Source organism: Heterodontus francisci, chromosome 7 (genome assembly GCF_036365525.1).
Source record: "Heterodontus francisci isolate sHetFra1 chromosome 7, sHetFra1.hap1, whole genome shotgun sequence".
NCBI classification, from domain to species: Eukaryota; Metazoa; Chordata; class Chondrichthyes; order Heterodontiformes; family Heterodontidae; genus Heterodontus; species Heterodontus francisci.
Window position 1 is genome coordinate 113909760 of NC_090377.1, and position 27280 is coordinate 113937039.

Sequence of the window (27280 nt, forward strand, 5' to 3'; positions counted from 1 at the left end):
CAAGTCTGTGCTGACCAACAACCACTAATCCTACATTAACCCAATATTCTGTACCACATCCCCAACTTCCCTCAATTTTCCTACCACCTACCTACATTAGGGGCAATTTACATGGCCAATTTACCTATCAACCTGCAAGTCTTTGGCTGTGGGAGAAAGCTGGAGCACCCGGCGGAAACCCAAGCGGCCACAGGGAGAACTTGCAAACTCCACACAGGCAGTACCCAGTACCAAACCCGGGTCGCTGGAGCTGTGAGGCTGCGGTACTAACCACTGCGCCACTATGCCGTCCCATATTCACTTAACTGTTTGGATCAACTTGCCCTAGACACAACAGACTTAAGTTTGGCATTTTTGAAAACAAAGTAAAACTCGCAATAGTGATGCACATTTTCGGGCTTAAAACACCTTTCCACTGCATGGTACCATGGGATATTGTAGAGAGCAGCCAGATGCAATTTTCAGAAAATGGAACATCTCCATTCTTTGCAGATAGGTCTGTGTGTGAAGTTAGCAAAAATTCCATGTCATGTTTAAAACAGTAAACAAGTCAAACTCAACCAGAAACCAACAGCAGCAATCTCACATCATTTAAGTTAAATAATGCATTCCAACTTCTACGTTCTGTGCTTCAACCAACTTTGAAGCAAGCTAGGTTGAGGTTAATGACACCAACTCATACCTCTTTGAGGGGTTCACCACGGGCCATTTGATCTTGGAGCTCCTTCTGCAGCTCCTTCCGTGCACCGAGTGATTGCTGGTTACGGACAAAGTCCGCGAGTTCCTTCAACCCTGCATCAGTGAAGTACTTGACAAAGTGATCATAACTCTGTTTATTAGCTGGGAACAATTCCTGCAAAAGATTTACAAGACTTACCACACAAATATAGGCAAATTTGTATTCAATTTAAAATCTAAGCACACCAACCAGTGTGCTGAGCAACCAATCCCAGGCAGGATAAGAGGGGTGGAAGAGAAAGCAAATACCTCAAAAGGCTAGGGAGAATCTGGGGAACAGACTTTTGAAAAGGAATCTGCATTGTAAAGCAACAGACTATACCTATCGTGGGTAATGCAATCCACAACTTTAAACATTTAACTCACTATGTAAACAGAGTAGCTAAATTTCCCTACAAATCAGACCTGCTTTAACCAAAAGCAGAGAGCAGGTACAGCGCAATAGGCACTGACTGAAGCAATGCAGACTTTCGTCAACCTGCAACACAAATCCAACAGAACTCTTCTTGTCCAGGAAGATGACAATTAATGATCTGAAGTTAGAAAAAGACCAATTAAAAAGCAAATATAAATTTCTCAACAATCTCAGTGGTCTGTACATTATGACAAACCACTGGTACAGTTGTCAGATCATCCAGATTGGATGATCGGAACAAAAATCAGTCTACAATGGCAAGGCATGGAACTTTTAAAAAAAAAAAAATGTTGTGGATACTTCTACAGAAAGCATTCCAAAGAGTTGAGCATTTCTCAGAATTTTAAGTGACTGCCATTTTTTTTTTTAATGCTCACCAGCAATCTATTGTCCATATTGACCTTTCGAAGGCTCCCAGCAACAGCATTGATATCCTTTTCAGATATCCAAGATTTGAACAGTTTTACAGCAAATGCTGCTGAAACACCTGGAACAAAAACAAAATACCTAGATATGAGGCAATACAAGCAGAGAAAAGCCCATCAGATTGATTCACTGCATCTAGACATTGTGTACGTGCAATCTATATAAATGACTTGGATGCAGGGATAAAAGGTATTATAGCCAAATTTGCAGATGACACTAAAACAGGTGGGACAGTAAGTTGCAATAAGTAAGAAATCTACAAATGGATATGGATAGGTTAGATAAATGGGCCAAAATTTGGCAGATGGCTTTTAATGTGGATAAGTGTGCGATTATCCATTTTGGTCATAAAAATAGAAAGGCAAATTATCTAAATGAAGAGAAGCTTCAGTGCAGAGGGATCTGGGTGTCCTCATGCATGAATCTCAGAAAACTAGTTTGCAGGTAATAAGGAAGGCAAATGGAATTTTGCCATTTATTGCTAAAGGAATAGAGTATAAAAATACGGAAGTTTTGCTGCAACTGTGCAAGGCATTAGTGAGTCCGCACCTGGAATATTGCATACAGTTTTGGTCCCCTTACTTGAGAAAGGATGTAGTTGCATTGGAGGCAGTTCAGAGGAGGTTCACTAGATTGATTCCAGAGATGGGGGGCTTGTCTTATGAAGAGAGATTGAGCAGTTTAGGCCTTTACTCTCTACAGTTTAGAAGAATGAGAGGAGATCTAACTGAGGTATACAAGATGATTAAAGGGATTGACAAAGTAGACAGAGAGGATGTTTCCTCTTGTGGGGCAATCTAGAATGAGAGGTCATAGTTTTAGGATAAGGGGTAGCAGATTTAAAACAGAGATGAGGAGAAATTACTTCTCTCAAAGGGTCGTGAATCTGTGGAATACCCCAGAGTGCGGTGGATGCCTGGACATTGGGTAAATTTGAGGAGGAGATAGATTATTAATTAGTAATGGGTTGAAGGGTTATGGAGAACGGGCAGGAAAGTGGAGTTGAGGCCAAGATGAGATCAGCCATGATCGTATTGAATGGCGGAGCAGGCTCGAGGGGCTGAATTGCCTACTCCTGCTCCTAGTTCTTATGTTATAGAGTCAGAGAGATACAGCACTGAAACAGGCCAATCGGCCCACCAAGTCTGTGCCGACCATCAACCACCCGTTTATACTAATCTTACATTAATCCCATATTCTGTACCACATCCCCACCTTCCCTCAATTCTCCTACCACCTACCTACACTAGGGGCAATTTACAATGGCCAATTTACCCATCAACCTGCAAGTCTTTGGCTGTGGGAGGAAACCGGAGCACCCGGCGTAAACCCATGTGGTCACAGGGAGAACTTGCAAACTCCACACGCAGTACCCAGAACCGAAACCGGGTCGCTGGAGCTGTGAGGCTGTGGTACTAACCACTGCGCCGCCCAACCACAAGAACCACAGTACTTATGCATTATCCACCCACTCTAACATATGCCATGTTCCCCCACCATCCCCAACTTATTTTAAAAACTTCAAATCATGTCCTCTCTCAGCCTACAATTTTCTTAAGTAAAAGTAGCTCCAGGAGTCATTCAGGTCACCCTCATCTGCACCACAAATTTGAAGTGACTCAAAACAAACATTACTTGAAATGCTGAAATGCCAGAGACTTACACAGCCACGAACTTCTCAACAGCACCAGTTAATTAACAATGTTAACAAAAACCATTCATTCAAAATAAAAGTAGCTATAAGCTTTTGGCTGAATAACTGGTGAAAGTGAATTGTTGCATGAAAACAAAAGGAAAATTAAGAGGAATATGAATTATGACATCTTACATAATTTGACAGGAATTAAATGGGAACACCTCAACATGCAACTAGATCCAATTACTTCCTTGGTCAACCAAGATTTACGAGGTAAAAGCACATGAATAAATAGAGAGAGAGAGTTTACCTTCCTTGACCAAGTTCTCATTGAAGAGGCTACTCAGAATAGAGGATGATAATGTTCCATTGCCTAACAAAATCCCAGTCAACATGGCTAGCTTGGTTCGCTCAGATTCTGTAAAACCCTTCAGGAACAGCAGCAGCTAAAACAAGCCATGGTGGTTAATATTAATCCTTTATCCATCAGTTTGCAGAAAATTATTTAACACTGCAAATACAAGTAGCATAAAAACTTTCATGAACTGATGGGTCAGTTTGTTTGATTAGTTGTTCTGGCAGTAAGGTAGAGTAATTATATGCAAAAATACCAACAGAAAAATGAATTTAGAACCACTATTAAGTCGCAATACCCTTTCACTGATTCCACAGTGCAAAGGATAGGTTTGCTCAATTAACCAAATATGTAACTGGCCTATTTTAACATTATAAACATTACAAGATAACTGTCTTAATTCCAAGTAACATACTAACAATCCAACTCAATCGTAAAATAGATTCAGCTTAAAATATCTTATGAAAGTTCATCTATGGATTGCTAATTATGTGCAAATTGTCCTAAATTTTATGAATTACAGGCTGTGAAACAAAATCTTAATCTCGATTACTCATGGCAAAATTTGACAGATATTACAAGTAGCCAAGATAGTCACTTGAATCAACTCAGACCTTTTTTATTTCCTCTTCAAAACCTCTCTCCAGGTATTTGTAACGCCTGATCAGCTTATTAAACACCTGTAATGGAAAATTTTAGAAAATCACTAAAAGATACTTAAGCAAGTGGATGAGAGCTACATTATAATAGCAATAAGTGGTTACCAGCATACAGCAACAGGAATGCTCAGCAATTCATCCTTCAGTTGGCCCCATTATGATCCTTTCCATCACATTTTAAGCAACCACACCAAAAATTCAGCATTATGGATGGAATATATAAGCAGTCTCATGCAGGATAAGCAAGTTTAACTATTTAGGAGTGCAGCTATTCAAGACTATATCCTTCTGTAACTTAAAGCTTCGTTGATAATTTCAGAACCCAAACTTTTCATGCTTTATTATCCATACACAACATTCCAGTCAACAACTTCAGGGCTGCTTGTGATGAGAGAGACCCAAATTTGTTTGTCAGTTTTCTGCAACCTCAACTACTTAACTTGCAGAAACCAGCTGCTCATCATGCAAAATGGATTAATAAAAGCAAAATACTGCAGATGCCGGAAATCTGAAAAAACAAAGTGCTGTAAATACTCAGGAGGTCTGGCAGCATCTGTGAAGAGAGAAACCTATAACTGATGAAATGTCACAGACTTGAAAAGTTAACTATGTTTCTCTCTCGACAGATGCTGCTAGACCTGCTGAGTATTTCCAGCACTTTGTTTCTTTTCAAAATGGATTGCTAATTTTTCCTTTGGCACAAGAGTTGGAAGCAGTGAACAAAACTCAACATTTGGACAAGTTGTGTATTAAGTACACCCTCACCCCTTGATGTTATGGCTGGTCCCACATTCGACACATGGAATATAGCCTTCCTTCAGAACAATGTTAGTTTAGAATAATTGTAAACTTTCATATCATTTGCAAGTGTCACACAGACACACCATTTGGCCCTACGAGCCTGCTCTGCCATTCAATACGATCATGGCTGATCATCCAAACTCAGTAACCTGTTCCCGCTTTCTCCCCGTATCCCTTGATCCCATTAGCCCCAAGAACTATATCTAACTCTTTCTTGAATATATTTAATGATCTGGCCTCAACTGCTTTCCGTGGTAGAGAATTCCACAGGTTCACCACTCTCTGGGTGAAGAAATGTCTCCTCATCTCAGTCCTAAATGGATGACCCCTTATCCTTAGACAATGACCCCTGGTCCTGGACTCCCCCACCATCGGGAACATCCTTCCTGCATCTAGTCTGTCCAGTCCTGTTAGAATTTTGTAGGTTTATATGAGATCCCCTCTCATTCTTCTAACAAATACAAGATTAATCGACCCAATCTCTCTTCACAGGTCAGTCCTGCCATCCCAGAAATCAGTCTGGTGAACCTTCACTGCACTCCCTCTATAGTAAGAACATCCTGCCTCAGATAAAGAGAACAAAACTGCACACAACACTCCAGATATGGTCTCACCAGGGCCTTGTATAATTGCAGCAAGACATCCTTGCTCCTGTACTCAAATCCTATGCAGGCCAACATACCATTTGCCTTAACTGCCTGCTGCACCTGCATGCTTACTTTCAGCGACTGGTGTACAAGGACACTCAGGTCTCGCTGCACCTCCCCCTTTCCCAATCTATCGCTGTTAAGTTAATAATCTGCCTGTTTTTGCCAAAGTGGATAACCTCACATTTATCCACATTATACTGAATCTGCCATGTATTTGCCCACTCAACCTGTCCAAATCACACTGGAGCTTCTCTGCATCCTCCTCACAACTCCCACTCAGCTTTGTGTCATCTGCAAACTTGGATATATTACATTTAATTCCCTCATCTATATCATTAATATATATTGTGAATAGCTGGGGTCCTAGCACAGATCCCTGTGGTACCCCACGAGTCACTGCCTGCCACTCTGAAAAAGACCAGTTTATTCCTACTCTTTGTTTCCTGTCTGCCAATCAGTTCTCTATCCTGGTCAGTACCTTACCCCCAATCCCAAGTGCTTTAATTTTGCACGCTAATCTCTTTTGTGGACCTTATCGAAAGCCTTCTGAAAGTCCAAATACACCACATCCACTGGTTCTCCCTCATCTATTCTACTGGTTACATCCTCAAATAATTCCAGTAGATTTGTGAAGCATGATTCCCCTTTCGTAAATCCATGCTGACCTTGTCCAATCCTGTCATTGTTTTCCAAGTGCTCTGCTATTACATCTTTCATAATGGACTCTAGCATTTTCCCCACTACTGATGTCAGGCTAACCGGTCTATAATTCCCTGTTTTCTCTCTACCTCCTTTTTTAAATAGTGGGGTCACATTAGCTATCCTCCAATCCGTTGGAACTGTTCCAGAGTCTATAGAATTTTGAAAAATGACCAGCAATGTATCTACTGTTTCTAGAGCCACTTCCTTAAGTACTCTGGGATGTAAATTATTAAGCCCTGGGGATTTATCAGCCTTCAATCCCATCAATTTCCCTAACACCATTTCTCTTATACGGATTCCATACAGTTATCCTTCTCACTAGACCCCATGTTCCCCAACATTTCAGGGAGGTAATGTGTCCTCCTTTGTGAAGACAACCAAAGTATGTATTTAATTGGTCTGCCGTTTTTGTTCTCCATTATAAATTCCCCCGTTTCTGATTGTAAGGGACCCACATTTGTCTTCACTAATCTTTTTCTCTTCACATATCTTTAGAAGCTTTTACAGTCAGTTTTTATGTTCTCTGCAAGCTTACTCTCATACTCTATTTCCCCCATCTTAAATCAATCCCTTTGTCACTTGCTGAATTCTAAACTGCTCCCAATCCTGAGTTGCTGCTTGTTCTGGCCATTTTATATGCCTCCTCCTTGAATCTAATACTATCCCTAATTTCTTTTGCAAGCCACGTTCAGCCACCCTTCCTGTTTTATTTTTGCACCACACAGGAATGAACTATTGTTGTAATTCATCCATGCACTCTTTAAATGCTAGCCATTGCCTATCGAATGTCAACCCTTTAAGTAATGTTCCCCAATCTATCTTGGCCAACTCGCACCTCATACCTTCATAGTTTCCTTTATTTAGATTCAGGACCCTAGTCTCGGAATCAACTCTCTCACTCTCCATTTTAATGAAGAATTCTACCATGTTATGGTCGCTCTTCCCCAAGGGACCCTGCACAACAAGATTGTTAACTAATCCTTTCTCATTACACAATACCCAGTCTAGGATGGCCTGTTCTCTAGCTGGTTCCTCAACATATTGGTCCAAACAAATCATGCACGCACTCCAGGAATTCCTCCTCTACAGTATTATTGCTAAATTGATTTGCCCAATCTAGATGTAGATTAATATCATTCTCTACATCACCACTGCTGTGGTGTTTCTTAACTCCACCCATACAAATTCCACATCAGGATTCTCTGAGCTAATATCCTACCTCACTATTGGATTGATTTCCTTTTTTACAAACAACGCTACAACAACTCCTTTCCCTTTTTGCCTGTCCTTCCTAAATACTGAATATCCTTGGATGTTCGGTTCCCATCCTTGGTCACCCTGCAGCCATGTCTCCATAATCACAACTATATTGTATCCATTCGCCTACCTTATTGCAAATACTCCATGCATTGCGATACAATGCCTTTAGGCTTGATTTTTAAAAATTCTTCGTCATCTTAGAATTATTTCGCACTATGGCCCTATTTGTTTCTTGCCCTTGATTTCTATGCCTTCCACTTTTGCCTTTTTGGTTCCCGTCTTTTGTTTCTATCCTTGTTTCCTCCTCCTCAGTCTCCCCACTCAGGTTCCCATCTCCCTGCCATTCTAGTTTAAACCCTCCCCAACAGCACTAGCAAATGTCCCTGCGAGGATATCTGTTCCGGTCCTGCCTGAGGTTAACCCATCTCGCTTGTACAGGTCCCACCTTTCCCAGAACCGGTCCCAATGTCCCAGGAATCTAAATCCCTCCCACCTACACCAATTCTCCAGCCACGCATTCATCTGGTCTATTCTCCTGTTCCTATACTCACTAACACGTGGCACAGGAAGTAATCCTGAGATTACTACCTTTGAGGTCCTGCTTTTTAATTTAGCTCCTAACTCTTTAAATTCATCTTGCAGGACCTCATCCCTTTTTCTACCCAAGTCATTGGTACAGACATGTACCACAACCACTGGCTGTTCACCCTCCCCCTTCAGAATGCCCTGCAGCCGCTGAGGCATCCTTGACCCGAGCACCAGAGAGGCAAAATACCATCTTGGAGTCCAGTTTGCAGTCACAGAAATATCTGTCTGTTCCCCTTAAAATTGAATCTCCTATCACCGTGGCTCTCCCAGTCTTCTCCCCCCACCCCCCCCCCCCCCACCCGCTGTGCAGCAGAGCCATCCATGGTGCCACGAACTTGGCTGTTGCTGCTTTCCCCGGAACGCCATCCACCCCACCACCACCCCCCCCAAACAGTATCCAAAGCGGTATATCTGTTAGAGAGGGAGATGGCCACAGAGGATTCCTGCACTACCTGCCTGTGCCTACTACTCCACCTGGTGGTCAACCATCCCTTTTCTGCCTGTGCAGCCATTACCTGTGGTGTGACCACCTCGCTAAACGTGCTATTTACGACATCCTCAGCATCAGATGCTCCAGTGAATCCACCCACCACTCCAGCTGAGAAACTCAAAACTACAAAAAGATTTGCCTGTGGAAAATTGACATGTATAGGCAAGATTCTCTCATGTGTATGACACTTTATCTCCATGCAAATCATCGTGTTACATAGAGGAACCAACCAAGCATTAAGATTCTTTCAGTGCTCCACTTCAAAAATTGGTAAAGTGGCTGCAGAAGTCTCATTATTGCAGCTTCATTGCCTATGGCAAACCTTCCCCCACAATAACTAGTATTTTGGGAGCATTTAAGGAATGGAATCTGAATGTTCTTCTGACACAGCATGACCATTCCCTGCTGAACTCCCAATATTAGTTAACATCGGCATGACCAAAATCTAGCCAATTAAAAATGAGCACCTTACACTGGTAAGATAATTTATAGTAAACTTTATTTTTATATTAAGCTATACAATTCACAGATATAGTTACAAGACTAATTTTGTGAAGCTCAAATGCACAAAATACACATTGTAATAGTATCAACATAGTATAGGAGACATTGAAGTATAGAGAAAGTGTTCAGCCAATGAGCTTAGTTGCACTATATTTAACATCACCATAAATTGCTACTTCAACTTAATTCCAAAAATGCTGAAGGCAAACTGGCTAAAGATTTTGTATAACAGAATACAAGCCAGAAGAAAATTGTCTTAATTATTACAGTATAGATTTTAATGGAAATGAAGAACTTGTGGAGAAGGAGAGGAGAAAGAGTCCTGTATTTTAATATAAGAGCATCACCAGATAACTGAATTTAAGGCAGAGAAATGTGGCAAGCAGAGTTTTGGATGACCTCCAGTCTACTGAAAGTAGAATGTGGGAGGCTGCCCAAGTCTACGGAGGGTAGAATGTGGGAGGCTGCCAGGAGTGCGTCGTCAAGTCTAGAGGTAACAAAGGCATGGATGGGGGTTTCAGCAGATGTGCTGAAGCAGAGAGAGATGGATAATGTTACAAACTTGGAAATAGGTGGGCTTACAACAGTACAGATATGCGGTAGGAAACTCACCTCGGGGTCAAATATGATACCAAGATTGCGAACAATCTGGTTCAGTCTCAGACAGTTGCCAGGGAGAGGGATGGAGTTGATGGCTAGGAACAGAGTCGATGGCTGGGAACAGAGACAATGGCTTCCACTAGTAGGCACACCCAGTAAGCAAGATCCATAAATAAATGAAGTGAACTTTGCATTTCTCTGATATGAAGGAGAAATGTAAAGGCAATAAAACTTGCCTGAGCATATGCACGTATGGTCTCTAGGCTTTCTTGGGCAGCAAACACACAGACTTCTGTACGGGTCACGTTATCAGCAAGGGTACCACCTGGAGCTATAAAGTAGAAAGGAAATTAATATTTAAGTTGATTGGCAAAAGAACCAGCGACTAGTTAGGATGTGAAATGCACTGCCTGACAGCATAGTGGAGGAGATTCAGTCATTGCTTTCAAAAGGGAATTGGATAATTATCTGGAGAGAAAAAACTGCAGGGCTACAGGAAAAAAGCAGAGGAGTAGGACTAGTTGAATTGCTCCTGCAAAGAGCTGGCATGTCCACAACGGGCCAAATGGCCTCCTCCTTCTGTGCTGTAACCATTCTATGATTTTATGAAATAAATTTAACCTTGTGCAAGATTCCTCAACTAAACAGTGAGTCATCAAACAAGACAGCAAAATATACTTCCTAGATTTACATAAATTTCAAGCTGCAACCGAGGCTACAAGTACATGGGTTCAGGTTAAAGGCAGTGAAAGAGGGATACAAGGGCCTTTATAACCAAAAGAAAATTTTTAAGTAGAAAAATGAACAATTAGTCTCAATCTAGTCCTTAAAAAGTACAGTGCACTGCACATTTCAGTAATCTCTAAAGAATGACTGCTGTGGAAAATGTTAAGTTCATACTGATACATACACTCCAAGGCATCTCACTATCAACTAGAATGGAATCTGTGCCTCCTATTGTTAGTTTGGTTAATGACCTTTTGTACTTTATCAAGCAATAAGCAAATAAATAGCATTAAATTGGTTACTGGAGAATTCTGGCTCTGGATTCAGCATCCAATACTGGACTTGAAAGGCACAATATCAACTCATGTTCATTCTCTTCACTGCATCAAACAATGTACTCAGTGGAGCTTGTACACAAATTGCTGTATTGTATAACAGTAGTTTGAAGTCCGAGACAACGTTGTGGGAAGAGGTAAAACAGAGTTATTGATTTGCATTGGTTGCACAGGAGGTGCCGGGAAGAGCAGATGGAAGTGTGAACAAGGGTATTCTTAAAGATGCAAGTGAAAGGAAAGAGTATAAAACCCCTCAATTCATTTAAGAAAAAAAAAAGTAAAAGAACGTCACCAGAATGGGATGCTCAACATGTGGCTCCATGGTCAAATCTGGCCCTTTTGATTCCTTTTTTTAAATATAATGTTGCTTCCTGATTTGGTTTATCGAGATTATTCAGAGATCAGTCTTTTTACAAGATTAGCCATTACCAGTTCCCAGTCCTGCGACACGTAAAAGAAAAGAGCTGTGGTGGAACTGCCCAAGTTTCAGGGGATGGAGAAATCACTGTGCAGAATGGAATCGCTATTTTCTACACAATTGTATGCGAATTCTTTACTGGTTGCAACATTCCCACCCTGCACTATCTCAAATGTAAACACCACCCAGGAAACCCATTAAAGAATGCCAGCTGAATGATGGTTTAGTAAAAAATACATAGAGCTTCTTCTCCTGTAGGCAATGTTCTGAATCTGTTTATGATGACAGTACATTTCAAAAGTAATTTTTCCCCACACAAAAAGTATCACTTTCCTTTAAACTTAAAAATCTGTCCTTCAACAACTAAAACAAAAAGTCAGCGCTGCAGATTCAGAAGTTTGCAATAGTTAAATGGAGCTCTTACCCAGCATCCCACCGGCCACCAGGATATCGAATAGGGTTTCAGCATAACGACGATAGTCGAGCTTTGCTCCAGAAGCATCAAGAAACTTTGCTACAGCTTCCAAATCACTGCCATTTTCATTCAAACCTTGGATAATGGAATCTTGGAACTGAGTAGGCTCAAACTTCTCTTTTTCATCTACGTATGAAGAGACTCACTGTCAGCATGGAAAACATATTAACCATACAAGTATGCTTTTTAATGATTGCCCAGAAATGCTACAACTTGACATTATCTACAGGTCTAGAATGCTAGAACCCAAGGGTTGAACCGAGCAGCAGTAGAGGGGCAAAGATGAGAGCTTCTGCTATAATGTTTCAACTGATGTAAGCACCAAGTTCAAACACAGTTGATAGTTATGGCGCAGCACAAGCTACATCAAAGACCAATGCCATACAAAACAAAACCCCACATTGAGCTGCTGATCTCAGCCATATTAATTTAGTGAGATGCTCAGGAAAAAGATGAATGGTTTGACATTCCAAGAGTTACCTAGTTCACAATACCACTTGACAGCAATATTGCCCTCTAAACCCAGGGACATTAAAAATGCAGCATGAAAGCAAAAAGAACAGGCTCATCCAACCATTTTCTTCCAATCTAACGCAGGTTTTATGTTCACCAAAGCCTTGAAGAAGCAATTCATGGCAAACAGCGTAGACAACATATCCACATTATTTTGCAAGGATGCAGAAAAGCAGGTCATATTTCATAATTGTATACAAGTACATACAGTAAAACTATACAACTATAATTCTCAAATTAGTCTTTTGATAAATTTTACTTCAGTAACGTACCTCTTTTCCTAGTTTTAAAACGCTGGCCAGTTAGCGTTGGCTTCTGCTGCTTTGGATTATTCATAAAAGACACCCTGCAAAGAAAGTGGGAATTAAAAAGGTTATAATTCTCCCTATACAAGTCAATTCAGTTCAGCACAGAACCTATATTAAATTTAATATAACCCAAGTCAAATTTGTTACATCTGACAAATTAGCAAATTAAATGAGAACACTTTTTTCACAGCCCAAAACATGGAAACAGTAAACACACCAGAGATACTTGAAAATTTGTGAATTATGAATCAAAATGCACTCAATTAAAATAGTGCCAATATATTAAAATCACTGCAGTTAAAGTCCTATAATCAATAGGCTTCAAACATGCACTTAATGTGTTCACTCCTTTGTTCCAAGTTTCTGCCACCCCCAGGTTTCCAGGATTTAAAATACTTTCATTTAATATCACCCATCTCTGCTCTGCCTCAGTCTATCTGCAACTGAACCCTCATCCACGATATTACCTCCAAACTTTTTTTGTTCCACTGCTCTCCTGGCTGTCCCACGTACCACCCTTTGTGAACATCAGCTCATCCAAAATTCTGCCCAGATCACGATTTGCCACCTGCACTGCCTCCAGCAACTCCTCAAATTTATCATCCCAGTATTCAAATACCTCCATGCCCTCATCTCTCCACATCTCTGTAGCCTACTCTAGGCAAATAATTCTCTAAAATTTCTGCACTCCAATTCCGGTCTCTTACATACCCCTCGTTTTCAGCACTCAACCATTGGCAGTCGTGCCTTCAGCTGCTTAGGCCCTAGATCAGTTAACTTAGCAGAGACCGTGTGGCCTTCCAAAATGGAAATGGATTACCACAACACCAAGTACTTTACTGACCCTTTGAGCCACCACTAAACACTTCAAATTCCCTTTCTTTCATGAAATGAGGAAAATGAAATGGAGATACAATAAACAAAGGGCTGATAACCAGAGGCCACAGATTTAAAAGGTGCTTGGCAAAGAACCAGAGGCACCATGAAGTTTTATTTTTTTTAAAAACACAATGAGCGGTTTGAATTTGGAATGCACTGCCTGAGAGGGTGGTAGATAGATTCAAGAGCAGCCTTCATTCAAGATACTTAAAAGGCAGAAAAATTGCAGGGATATAGGCAAGAGTGGATGAGCGGGACGAACTGTGTTGCTCTTCACAAGAGCTGATGCACGTAAACCTCAAGAGAGAAAAGACTCCTCCGTCGGAACAAGTTGAAGCATGAACTGGGCCCTAATGAACTGCGAGATTTACCGGCAACCAAAGACCCCACATTGAACTTAAAGGACTGTAACTACCAGAACGAAGGGGGGCACGGAAATTCATTAACAGACAAAAGGAAAATCCCAAGGCGTTTTACAAGTATGTTAAGGGCAAGAGGATAACCAGGGAAAAAGTGGGGCCCATTAGGAATCAAAGAGGCAGTCTGTGTGTGCAGCCAGATGACATAGGTGAGGTTTTAAATGATCACTTTTCATCTGTGTTCACTTTGGAGAGGGACGATGTAGGCGTAGTGAGCGGGAGGGGGATTGTGAGCTACTTGTTCAAATTAGCATTGAAAAGGAGATAGTATTAGCGGGCTTAAAGGTGGGTAAATCCTCAGGCCCAGATGAGATGTATCCCAGGCTATGTGAGGCAAGGAGGGAGATAGCAGGGGCTCTGACACAAATTTTCAAATCCTCTCTGGCCACTGGAGAGGTACCAGAGGACTGGAGGATAGCGAATGTGGTACTATTATTCAAGAAGGGTAGCAAGGATAAACCAGGTAATTACAGGCCAGTGAGTGTAACATCAGTGGTAGGGAAATTATCGGAAAAAATTCTGAGACACAGGATTAATCTCCACTTGGGAGAGGCAGAGATTAATCAAGAGTAGTCAGCATGGCTTTGTCAAGGGAAGATCATGTATAATAAATTTGATTTAGTTTTTCAAGGAGATGACTAGATGTGTAGATGAGGGTAAAGCAGTTGATGTAGTCTACGTGGACTTCAGTAAGGCTTTTGATAAGGTCCCGCATGGGAGATCAATCGATCAAGAAGGTAAGAGCCCATGTGACCCAGGGTAATCGCAAATTGGATCCAAAATTGGCTTAGTAGAAGGAGGCAGAGGGTGATGGTCGAGGGTTGTTTTTGCAAATGGAGGCCTGTGACCAGTGGGGTGCCGCAGGGATCGGTGCTGGGACCCTTACTGTTTGTAGTGTACATTAATGATTTAGACGTGAATCTAGGAGGTATGATCAGTAAGTTCGCAGATGACACAAAAATTGGTGGTGTCGTAAATAGTGAGGAGGAAAGCCTTAGATTACAGGACAATATAGATGGGCTGGTAAGATGGGCAGAGCAATGGCAGATGGAGTTTAATCCTGAGAAGTGTGACGTGATGCACTTTGGGAACACTAACAAGGCATGGGAATATATAATGGATGGTAGGACCCTAGGGAGTACAGAGGGTCAGAGGGACCTTGATGTACTTGTCCATAGATCACTGAAGGCAGCAGCACAGGTAGATAAGGTGGTTAGGAAGGCATATGGGATACTTATCTTTATTAGCCAAGGAATAGAGTATGAAAGCAGGAAGGTTATATTAGGGCTGTATAAAAACGCTGGTTCGGCCACAGCTGGAGTATTGTGTACAGTTCTAGTCACCACACTATAGGAAGGATGTGATTGCACTGGAGAGGGTGCAGAGGAGATTCACCAGGATGTTGCCTGGGCTACAGCATTTCAGTTATGAAGACAGACTAGGTGGGCTGGGGTTGTTTTCCTTGGAGCAGAGAAGGCTGAGGGGGACCTGATTGAGATATACAAAATTATGAGGGGCATTGATAGGACAGATAGGAAGAAATTTTTTCCCTTAGCGGAGAAGTCAATAACTAGGGTGCATAGATTTAAGCTAAGAGGCAGGAGGTTTAGAGTGGAGGAAAAAATTTTTCACCGAGGTTGGTTGGAATCTGGAACACACTGCCTAAAGGGGTGGTAGAGGTAGGAACACTCAACATTTAAGTATTTAGATGAGCACTTGAAATGCTATAGCATACAAGGCTACGGGCCAAGCGCAGGAAAATGCGATTAGATTGGACGGGTGCTTGATGGCCGGCACAGGCGTGTTGGGCCGAAGGGCCTGTTTCTGCGCTGTAAAAGTTTATGACTTTATATTGCCTCAAACGTGTCCCTTTTATTCCTTCTACTTTTTCCTGTCTCTGTGTGTGTTTATCACGTATGCATGCTAGCGTGGTTGTGTCACATATTCGTAGTCGCTAACCGGATTAGAGTTTAAGATTAATAAACTTCTACTTTTCTTGGTTAAATCTAAGGAAACCTGTTTTATTTCTTTACCATACAACTGGAGCAGTGAACAGGGATTCACTAAGGCGAGCCAACAACATGCCTTTAAAATTAAACCCTGTTATGGTTAAACCAAGTTCCATGCAGGCCCCCCACCCGTCAAGGATGAGGCATTATTAATTTCGCCACAGACATTAAATTTCAAATTGTTGATGGGAGAAGGCCTGTGACAAGGGGTTGCCAGGCCCCTGGCTGCAAAGATTTTTGCATATTAACAGACAGTGCTTGTGGACAAAGGAGCTATTCCCTGCTCCAATTCAATCCACAAACAGATGTGGGCAGACCAGTTAGTTACATGACTAACTGGCTGTTGCAGAGTTTGAACTGAAAGCCTGAAGAAAGCTGTTGGTTCCCGGATTGAAGAGACCTCTCCTGGCTGGCTCTCCACAGCCTCTCCTCCTGTCTGCTCCCATCTCTGTCACAAAACTCCAAAACCCACTGAAGACACATGAACCCCAAGAGAGAGAAGTCTCCTACAGTGAGCAAGGTTTAAGAATACTGGGCCCCAACAAAAAGCAAGATCTACCTGCAAACAAGAACTCTACAGCGAGCTCAAAGCACAGTAACAAAAAAAACTCTTGAGATTGCCTCAAACTTTTCCACTTTATTTGTCTTTCTGCCCCTATCTGCATATGTGTATTGCGTATGCATGCTAGCGTGGGTGCATTGCGTATCCCTAAGTGTTAACGGAATTAGAGCAAGTTTAAGAAATTTCAACTCGCCTTTAAACTTGAGAAAGTCTGTGTGTGCTGGTTTCTTTGCTTTATAATTGGAAAGCAGTGAACAAAGATTCACAAAGGGGGAGCTAAAAACAGTGTGTTTAAAATTAAACCTTATTCATTTATTTAGAGATACAGCACTGAAACAGGCCCTCCGGCCCACCGAGTCTGTGCCGACCAACAACCGCCCATTTATACTAATCCTACATTAACCCCATATTCCCCACCATTCTCCTACCTACACTAGGGGCAATTTGCAATGGCCAATTAACCTAGCAACCTGCAAGTCTTTGGCTGTGGGAGGAACCGGAGCACCCGGCGGAAACCCATGCGGTCACAGGGAGAACTTGCAAACTCCGCACAGGCAGTACCCAGAACTGAACCCAGGAGCTGTGAGGCTGCGGTGCTAACCACTGCGCCGCCCTTGTTACAGTAAGACCAGGCGAAGGCTGAGAAGGAACCCCTAGACCCCTTCTCACCTGGTCGTAACAATATCAATACAAGTTTCTGTACTAAAATAAACAGTTGAAAACAGATTTGCGCCTAGTTTAAAAGGAGAGATAGCTGTGCATTTGAGGACAGAAGAATTCAAAAACAAACATTCTACAGTAGGGCTGTTCAACCTTTTTCGGCGGAGAGCCACATTACGATTTTTGCTTAGTCCGGGGAGCCAGTGAGCAAATTTCGAAAGATAAGGTCACTAAATATTTATCTTACTAATAAGAACAAATGTGCATTTTTGCAAAGAAGCTTTAAATGAAAACCAATTTATTGAAATCAAAACAAGAAATGCTGGAAACATTTATGTTTCAGGTCAGTGACCTTTCATCAGAATTCATTGGCTTACTTTCACATCACTATACTGAAAATTGATTTAGTGACATACCTAACATTGTTTTTGCTTGCGTTAGTAGTTAATCTTTGCCCACACACTTGATGTAGCGATGCGGTGTGTTCTGGAGAGACCTTGATCGTTCTCCCCATGGTGTGTGTGTGTGTCATTCTCTCTTTCCCACCCAGCTCCCCTTTAGGACTTGGGGACATAGACTGAAAGTTTGATGCAAAAGATAGAGAATATGAGGAAGCACTTTTTTTTTTGCAGCAGGTGGCAATGACCTGAAACACTCTGCCCACACAGGTGGTGGAAGTGTAGGCGATCAATTACTTCAACAGGAAGTTGGGTGGCCACCTAAGAAAGAGAGACTTGCATGGCTACGGGGATTGAGCCAGTGAGTGGGTCTGACAGCATAGCTCTGCGGATAGCTGGCATGAGCTTGATGGACAAAATGACTCATCCCCCCCCCCCCACCCCCCCACCTCCTACCCCACCCCCACCACCTCCTCTCTCCATCTCCCCTCGCCCCCATCTTCAGTGTTCCCTGCTCCCCCTGGAGAGATAGTGTCCACTGATGTTGCACAAAGCCTTGCACAACATGTGGGCACCATAGACAAAATGCATAATATTGATCAGAACAGTTAGTTTTACTTTATACTACTCTTAATTTGATTGGACCTTGCATGAGACTATTTAGTGCTGCCCACCTTACATGGAGGTGGTACATGCGCTTCTCAATTTCACTGTCAGAGAAGCACCCCGACAGCTACCACCAATCTAAACACTAGTTTGGCATTTTAAAAAAAACTAAATGCAAATTATTCCAAAAAAAACCAGAAAAACCTTGAATACAGAAATTAGTGTTAAACAAATACTAAAATGCACAACATGTAAGCAGTTAGTCCAAAAACAAAAAGACTTGTTCTGGCCAACATGGGATCCAACCAACCAGTTTAGATTTCTTCAAAATTTCACAATTATAATTGGCATTTTTTGCCACTTAATGGAAACTGAATAGATAACTTAGTAATTCCAAAACACAGCCAGAAATTGCTGTAATGGCAGATTTGCACTGTAAATTGCTATGAAGATGATCTGTTCACAGTGCAGTAATGTCAATGCCGTATCTGGGATCTCGAACATATGTCCAATGACTTCTCTCCTTAACCTAGGAACGAAAAGGATAAAGAGCGAAACAAACAACAAGGAAATAGGGTGAATCAGAGTTAAGAGACAAAAAGCAGAGGTAAATAAAAGAGTGGATTAAGAAATAAAGACAGAAAGGAAGAGAAAAAAATTAACAAGCAGAAAGACATTATAGTCCAGTTGCATTTGGGATTGTTTGATAAGTTAATGAGAAAATGATGAGTAGCTGTGAAAAAAGTACAAACACTCAATCCATAATGTATAGCAGCCTTATTAATCAATAACAGTGGAACATCCAGTGGGCATGCACTGCACTATTTTCGTAGGAAATTACTAGATGATAAAACGACAAAGATCCTGCTAGTTTGCCTTGTACCTTTCTGCAGTCACATGGTATAATGAAAGTGAATGTTGACTAACCATAGCCATTAATCTACATCAATTAGTCAACTACAGACCCAAACACAAAGAAAACCCCAGTGGTGCACTGCTTTGTGAACCATAGGCCCAACGTCACCTTTTCTGCTCCAGCATGCTACACTTAGCATGTCATGTCTCAAAATTACTCACACTGTATCCCACAATGTCATTTTCTGACAGATATTTATCTAATTCCAATAATCAACCCTCAGTGTTGAGAGCTTTGCATTCTGAAAATTAAACGCCAACAACAGGTTGGAGAGATTCGGACAAAAATACTACCAAGGAGCCAAAAATTATAAAAAACCTCGAGAACTCCCTGGTGTGAGAGGAGTGCACTATTTATTCTAGTTTCACTTCTCTACAGGTCACAACATATGTTTAAATTTTTTCCCAACTACTGATATGGTCATAGACTCTCTTTATCCCAGAATAAAACACGCCAACCAGATTTCTTTAATAAAACAAAATTATATTATAAAACAAGGCTTAACCAGTAATGAAGCAAAGCATAAACAGATTAAAATATTAAATTCCCTTTATAACTTAGTCCCTCACACACCTACACCAGTTAACAGAGATTTACTCTTTAGAGCTTGGGTACAAACCCCACCCCACCCCTAAAAAAAAAAAAAACAGGTTGGCCAACTTGCTAATTCTTGAAGAAAAAAATATGAAAAGATGTCAGAAGTCCTTTTCTGGTTTGGCATCCCAAATATGCATATAGACGGACGTTGAGGATCAGTTTGGACAGGCTTTCTAAGGGAATGCAGTAACAGGGGTTTCAGGCAGTTTCTTACACTTGCTTCTCAACTTCTCAAGAGATGGAAAACTGGCAGGCTTTGTTAAAGAGCTGTGACGGACCAAGCTGGGTGTTGCTCCCTTGGCAAGTTTTCTCCAACTGTTTTTCAAACCATTGTCCATATCCCAACTCACTGTCCAAAGCAAAACCAATGTCACAAGGGTCAAGCCCCCCGACATCTATAAATGTTGACCTGTCACTTTGTAAATACTTTTCCCCCCCAAGTCAAAAACAACTCCTGTGTAATTTGAAGACAGGTGCCTTACAGTAACTGTTAACAATCCAGACCTCTGTGACCCTTTTTAAAAAAAAAAATCCATAGACTCCTTTTCAGTTTTAAAACACAAATCTTTAAAGTTTAACAGAAGCACTCTTAAAAGCTTTTATAGTTTCATTGGTTCCTTTATGGACCGCTTAAGGTTGAAGGCCATGTCCGGACCACAAGTCATGTCATTGAGAACCCTTGTGGTAGAGGACCCTGTTAGTTAATTATTCTGATTCCAAGGCCACCACAACCCCTCACCCTCCTGCATTATAAAACTTTGATAAACCCCCTGTAACACAAGTATTTTTGCTGTATAAAAATGAGGTACACAATTAAACATTTATTATTTTTGCTTTCCTTAATGTGGAACTTGGTGTTCAGGAACAATTCTGTGAACACATGGAGGTACCTTCAACAAAAATGAGTAAATGATTATAACCAAAAAGTTTTTAAAAAAATGCATGCAAAGTCCATAAAGGAGAATGGTTAACCAAAAAGCAGTAAAATGATAAACCAAAACATGAAGAAATTAGTAAAAATGTGGGAAATGGTTCACCAAGAGCCAAAAATAATTCAGAGGCTAGTTCCAAAATGAGAAGTGCTTTCCTGAAAAAACAGTACTGCCCTCTGTAGGTGGGGGCCTAAAATTACAACTGTGGCAGGAATAATTTGTGAAGTTGTCCGAATTCTGTTAACAAATAGCCCTCAAGCTGAAAGCAGAGCATCTCAGCAGATTGATGTAAATCTACCAGCCCATATCCCTGCAATATTTCCTCACTCAAGAATTTATCTAATTTCCTTTTGAAGGCTACTATAGAATTCATATTTTCACAAGAAATTATCTGGGCATTATTGCATTGCTGTTTGTGGGAGCTTGCTGTGCACAAATTGGCTTCCGTATTTCCTAAAATACAACAGTGAATACACTTCAAAAGTGCATGACTGGCTGTAAAGTGCTCCAGTGGTTGTGAAACGCACTATAGAAATGCAAGTTATTTTTCTTTTAGCAATTTGTGGAGAACTGTCACTCTCAGTGCATCTTTTTCTTTGCAAATGCCTGTTTTTTTTTTAAAAAAGGAAGTTTAGAAGGGTGAGCATCATTAATGAGTCATTGCAATGATGTGACTTCTTAATTTCTGGCCCATCAAAAGAACTGTCTTTTACTAGAGAACTGATCTAGAACACAAGCACAGTGCATAGAATACAGAACAGGAGGTGGTCATTCAGCACATCGAGTCTGCGCCGCCTTTTTAAAGAGCGATCCAATAAGTCCCACAACCACATTCTTAGTGATATCCCTGCAATATTTTCTCCTTCAAAAAAAAAACGAACTGAATCGGTATTCACCACCCAATTAGACAGCACATTCCAAATCCCAATCTCACTGCACACAAAAATCTCTCATGTCGCCTCTTTTTTTTTTGCCAATCACCATAAATCTGTGACCGAGCTCTCATCAGACACTTCAGCCGTTCGAAAAGTTTCTCTATTTACTCTATCCAAATCCTTCACAATTTTAAACACCTCTATCAGATCTCCTCTCAGCCTTCTCTGCTCTAAGGAGAGCATCAGCTACTCCAGTCTATCCATCTAACTCAGGGTTGTCCAATCTTTTTGCACGGGGGGCCACATTACAATTTGAGTCTTACAGGGTGCAGTGAGACAGAAAGATAGAGATATTAAAATTTATCAAAACAGGAAATGTACATTTCTTTGAAGAAGCACTGCTCCCCGCTCTTCCCCTCCCTGCAGCACCCCGCCCCCCCCTCCTCGCCTCTCCGCCCCGCCTCCGCTCCTCCCCCCTCCGCTCCTCCTCCTCCTCCACTCCGCGCCTCCCCTCCCCCCTTACCTGGTTTGGCCTACGTGACTCCAGACCCACAGCAATGTGGTTGACTCTTAACTGCCCTAGCAAGCTACTCAGTTGTCAGACGCAATTGGAGATGGGCAACAAATGCTGGTCTTGCCAGCAATGCTCATATACCATGAAAGAATTTTTTTTTTTTTTTTAAAAAGAGTGCTTATACAGTATCTATCAAAATGCTGTCAAAGCATTTGAATTATTTTCTGAAATATCAGGTCGACACATTTCTGGAGAAAACATCGAAGAATGTGAGGTTGTGATTCAGTGACAATTCAAAAGACAAGTTTGTTGGGCCTTCCATTTTAAAAAAAAGTTTATTTTCTCCAGATATTTTCTTGACTCTGTTCCAACCTCAAACTGTTGGGAGACCTCTTGAAAATTCCCAACCTTGTACAGAAGATCAGCCATTTATGCACCCCTAAACTTAAGTCAAGAGGAGTACCTTTATAATTTATAAATTATCAACTTCCTGATTTAAAAAAGCCAGATCTAAAAAGCCCACACAATGTCTGATCTCCTTGCTGCTTGACCATTTTAGCGACAACAGCAAGGGGGCATTCCGAGACCTACACAGTAGTTTCCTCACTTACCTATGTTTTTCCCTATATGAAGACTTGACACTCAGCTGAGTGTCATCTATATGCTGTATACACAACTACAGGCAATGGCCACCTCCAACAAGAATCTAACCACCTTCCATTAACATTCAGTGGTATTATCATCCACCATCAACATCCGGGGGGGGGGGGGGGGGGGGGGGAAAGAAAGAGGGGATCACCAGAAACTTAACTGCAGCAGCTACATAAATAATGTGATTACAAGAGCATGTCAGAGGCTAGGAATTTTGTGGCGAGTGACTCACCTCCCCAGTCCCCAAAGCCTGTCCACCATTTACAAGACAGAAGTCAGGAGTGTGATGGAATACTCTCCAATTGCCTGTGAGTGCAGCTCCAATACTAAAGCAGGTCAACACCATCCAGGACAACGCATCCACTCCCTCCACCAATTGTGCACTATATACCCCAAGGCTTCAACAGCACCTCCCCAACCTAGAAGGACAAGAGCAACAGGTACAAGGGAACACTAACACCACCTCCAAGTCACACACCACTGACTTGGAAATATATGACTGTTCCTTCACTGTCACTGGGTCAAAATCCTGGAACGCCCTCACCAACAACACTGTAGGAGTATCTTCATCTAATGGGCTGCAGCAGTTCAAAACAACTCACCACCATCACCTCCTCCTCAAGGGTAATTAGGGATGCCCAATTGCTCACCTTGCCAGCAAAACCCACAACCTAAATGACTAAATAGTAGATTTGCAGTTACATTGCAACCTTAATGCCCCAAGGCAGTTCAGAGATTTCAAAAAATGGACTCCATGCCGAGGAGGAGACATTAAAGGGGGTAACAAAAGCATGTTAAAGTTGGAGAAGAAAAAGGGGTGGGGGCTGTTAAAGGTCAAGGAGATTGGAGATGATGGGTTGAGAAGAAACTCCAGAACATACAGTTTAGGTGGTTGACTGGTTGAAATTTAAATTGTACCACACTGATTGGTTAAACAAGGGGGTGTAGCATGAATCTTAATGTATAAACAGTAGTATCTGTATCACGAACAACACTTACTCTGGTGGACCAGACAGACTCTGGGTGGAGTCAGTGTCGTTGTATTAGAGTAAGTCAGCCGGCTAAATGCGCAAATAAAGTAATTGATTTTACCTACACATCCGACTCGGTATATTTACTGAACCAGACTGAAGGCAAAAAGAACTCAGATTCACAAAGACAAAGCCACAACTGATGGGACAGAGAGGGAAAATATTCAGTTGGCTAGCCAAAGGAGAGGTCAGGGTGGGGGGAGGAAGCGTGATGGGGTGGATCTGGGAGCTAAAAGAGCTTAGAGAGGGAAAGCAAGGGCAAAATAGATTCGAAAAACAAGGATGAGAATTTCATATTGAGGCGTTGGGGGTCTACGAACCCAACATAAGTCAACAAGGAGGGGTAATAGGCAAGCAGAACTTGGCGCAGGACAGAATAAGGATAACAGCATTTTGCACAAGCTTAAGCTGATATAGGGCGGAGGATGGAAAGTAAGCCAGGAGAGCATAGAAACAGTTGAGACTGGAGGCGACAAAGGCATGGATGAGCATTTCAACAGCAGACAGGCTAAGGCAGGAACAGAAGGACATTTATTCTGATGTAGGTACACTCTGCGATCAAGTCAAACTGATTCCCAGTCATTTAGCAGCTTTACCATTACCTATTTTGCATCAGTCTATATTCCTGTAGATGATGCTGCATTGTATTAAATACCATTTAAAACTTGTATAGAATAGGAAATATAAAAATAGCACTCCAGATGATATCCACAAGGTTGATTCAAGAAATTGGAAAGTGCACCTTCTCTTAAGAGCCAGGGAACTATGGATTCATCAGAACATACATTAATAGAAGATGTTTGAAGAGTTCTGAAAAAATAGATGATGTTTGAAGAGTTCTGAAAAAATGCCCTTCATAGCTTTAAAAGAGAGGGGCTGTTAGACATAATCAACATGGCTTCTGGAACAGGAGGTTAAGTCTTAAAAACCAAGCTTTTTGATTAAGTCACTAGGTTAGCAAATAATGGAAATCCAGTAGACTGTCTAGCTGGAGTTACAGAAAGTTTTTGATAAAGGTAATTCATGGTGACTTCACAAGAGAGAATCTTGTGCTTTCAGTAGGAACTGTCTCCAATCCCAAAACATGCATGGATCAGCCTGAAAACAGGTTTCTAATGGTAACTCTCCCAGGGGTCAGAACTAAGCCTGCTATTGTTCAGTTAGTTGTTTAAATCAATGATGCCAAGTGTTGTTGAGAGTACGGTCAGTAAGATTGATGATAAACATAACCTTTGCACAATTCACCTGCAAATCTAAGAGAGTAGAGGAGTGTAATCTAATGCAGATTTAGATGCTCTAGGAGAGTGGGCCATTCAAAACTCCCACTCACTGTGTTCCAATGAAAGGTCACGACCTGAAACATTAACTTTCTCTCTCCACTAATGCTGCCTGACCTGCTGAGTATTTCCAGCATTTTCTGTTTTTTTTTACAAATTTCCAGCATCTGCAGTATTTTGCTTTTGTCCCATTCATTTTGTTCCACCATTGGTAGAGTGCCTTCAACTGCCTAGGCCAACTTCTGGAATTCCCTCCGTAAACTTCCACCTCTCTACTTCAAGACTCACCTTTGAGCCACCCAAGATGATTTTTTTTTTTTTTGGAGTGTCCTGGACCAAACCATCTTCAGCTGCTTCATCAATGACCTTCCTTCCGTCATAAGGTCAGAAGTGGGGATGTTCGCTGATGACTGCACAATGTTCAGCACCATTCGCGACTCCACAGATACTGAAGCAGCCCATTTCCAGATGCAGCAAGACCTGGATAACATCCAGGCTTGGGCTGATAAGTAGCAAGTAACATTCACGCCACATAAGTACCAGGCAATGACCATGTCTAACCATCGCCCCTTGATGTTCAAGGACATTACCATCACTGAATCCCTGCCACTAACATCCTCGGGGTTACCACTGACCAGAAACTGAACTGGAGCAGCCACATAAATACTGTAGCTACAAGAGCAAGTCAGAGACTGGTAATTCTGCAGCGAGTAACTCTCCTCCTGTCTCCCCAATGCCTGTCGACGATTTACAAGGCACAAGTCAGCAGTGTGATGGAATACACTACAGTTGCCTGGATGGCTGCAACTCCAACACAAGAAGCTTGACACTATCCAAGACAAAGCAGCCTGCTTGTTTGGCACCCCATCCACCACCTTCAACATTCACTCCCTTCACCACCCGATGCACAGTGACAGTGGTTTGTACCATCTACAAGATGCACTGCAGCAACTCACCAAGGACCCTTCAACAGAACCTTGCAGACCCACGACCTCTACCACCTAGAACAAGGGCAACAGATGCATGGGAACACCACCTATAAGTTCCCCTCCAAGCCACACACCATCATGACTTGGAACTATATCACCATTCCTTCACTGTCTCTAGGGCAAAAATCCTGCAACACCCTTCCTAACAGCACTACACCCCAAGGACTACAGCAGTTCAAGGCAGCAGCTCACCACCACTTCAATATTAGGAATGAACAATAAATACCAGCCTAACCAGAGACATCAACATCCCATGAACAAATGATTTTATTTTGTCTGAATACCCTGTCGGGCATCTTGGGATGTTTTCTCATATACTGAAGAAAAGATGGTAACATAAGCGAAGGGAAACTAAATGGGAGTGCTTTAAATGCACTGTCTCTTCTCACCCACCTGCTGCCCAAGGCCTGCTCCACCCCAACCATTTGTGAAGAAACGAACCAGAAACAACCATGGATCAGTTAAAAAACATCGCACACGCAGTGCTCAAGGGAGGCTCGGTATAGACACAATCTAGTCAAGACTTCCCCCGTGCTCTATTGCAGAAACCCAACATCCTCGGCTGATGAAAGCCAGCGATTTGAATCAACAGCGTTAGTAATTTGGGGCGGGTGGGAAGAAAAAGGCACACGAAAGAAATAAACAGGGCCCTGAGTGATCTGACCCACCCGACCCCATCGCCCTGAAGCCCCCACCGCACCAGCCCCCAACCTCATCCACAAATAGCCGGGGGGGGGGGGGGGAAAGAGAAAAGAACACGAGCGCCCGACTTAGGCCTGAGCGCCCGTCAGAGGAGCACATGGCTACGAATTATATATATTTTTTAAAACTCCGTCTGTGAGCAAGAGCGTAAGAAAGGCCCGTCAGCCATTTTGTTAGTCAGCCTGAAGACACAGGAAGGAGATGATCACACAGCGGATCCCGGTGATCACAACCTTGCCCCAGGCCCGGAGACCGAAGAATCTCAACCCCCAGCCTCCCAGGCCACGTCGCGCGTGCGCATCACCTCCCCCACTGGTCCCAGTGCCGGTTCCAACAGGAAAAAACCGGCCACTGATTCAAAGGCGCGAGTGGCTTCCAACCGCCACCCAGCAAGAAGACAGGGGAAGGCAAGGGGCTCTCGCGGCTCAGATTTCACCCACCTCCGGGAAGAGACATTACAACTCCCACTACCTCAACACTTCAAATTGTCAAGGAGTACTTTCTGAACGTAGCGAAACCAATATAGGTCGGATTTTTTTAAATTACAAAAACTCACCGAGATAAATACTGCTGTGAAAGTCAGTGACACGCGAAGAGACTGGTCTAACGTTCAAATGGTGTCCGACAGTAAGAATCTGACTTGACTGCGCATGCACAGTGTTTG

At 42.1% G+C, this 27280-nt stretch overlaps 1 protein-coding gene across 1 annotated transcript in view; it reads right to left on the minus strand.

Annotated features, from left to right (window-relative positions):
- LOC137372241 (eIF5-mimic protein 2) overlaps positions 1-27280 on the minus strand; it is a 43879-nt gene extending 16599 nt beyond the window's left edge. The window contains exons 1-8 of the mRNA XM_068035908.1: positions 27173-27280; positions 12564-12637; positions 11728-11904; positions 10061-10155; positions 4185-4250; positions 3526-3661; positions 1531-1640; positions 683-853 (exon numbers count right to left, since the gene is read on the minus strand). Coding sequence (XP_067892009.1) covers positions 683-853; positions 1531-1640; positions 3526-3661; positions 4185-4250; positions 10061-10155; positions 11728-11904; positions 12564-12627 — 819 coding nt within the window. The 5' untranslated portion in view covers positions 12628-12637; positions 27173-27280. The remainder of the gene's footprint in view (positions 1-682; positions 854-1530; positions 1641-3525; positions 3662-4184; positions 4251-10060; positions 10156-11727; positions 11905-12563; positions 12638-27172) is intronic.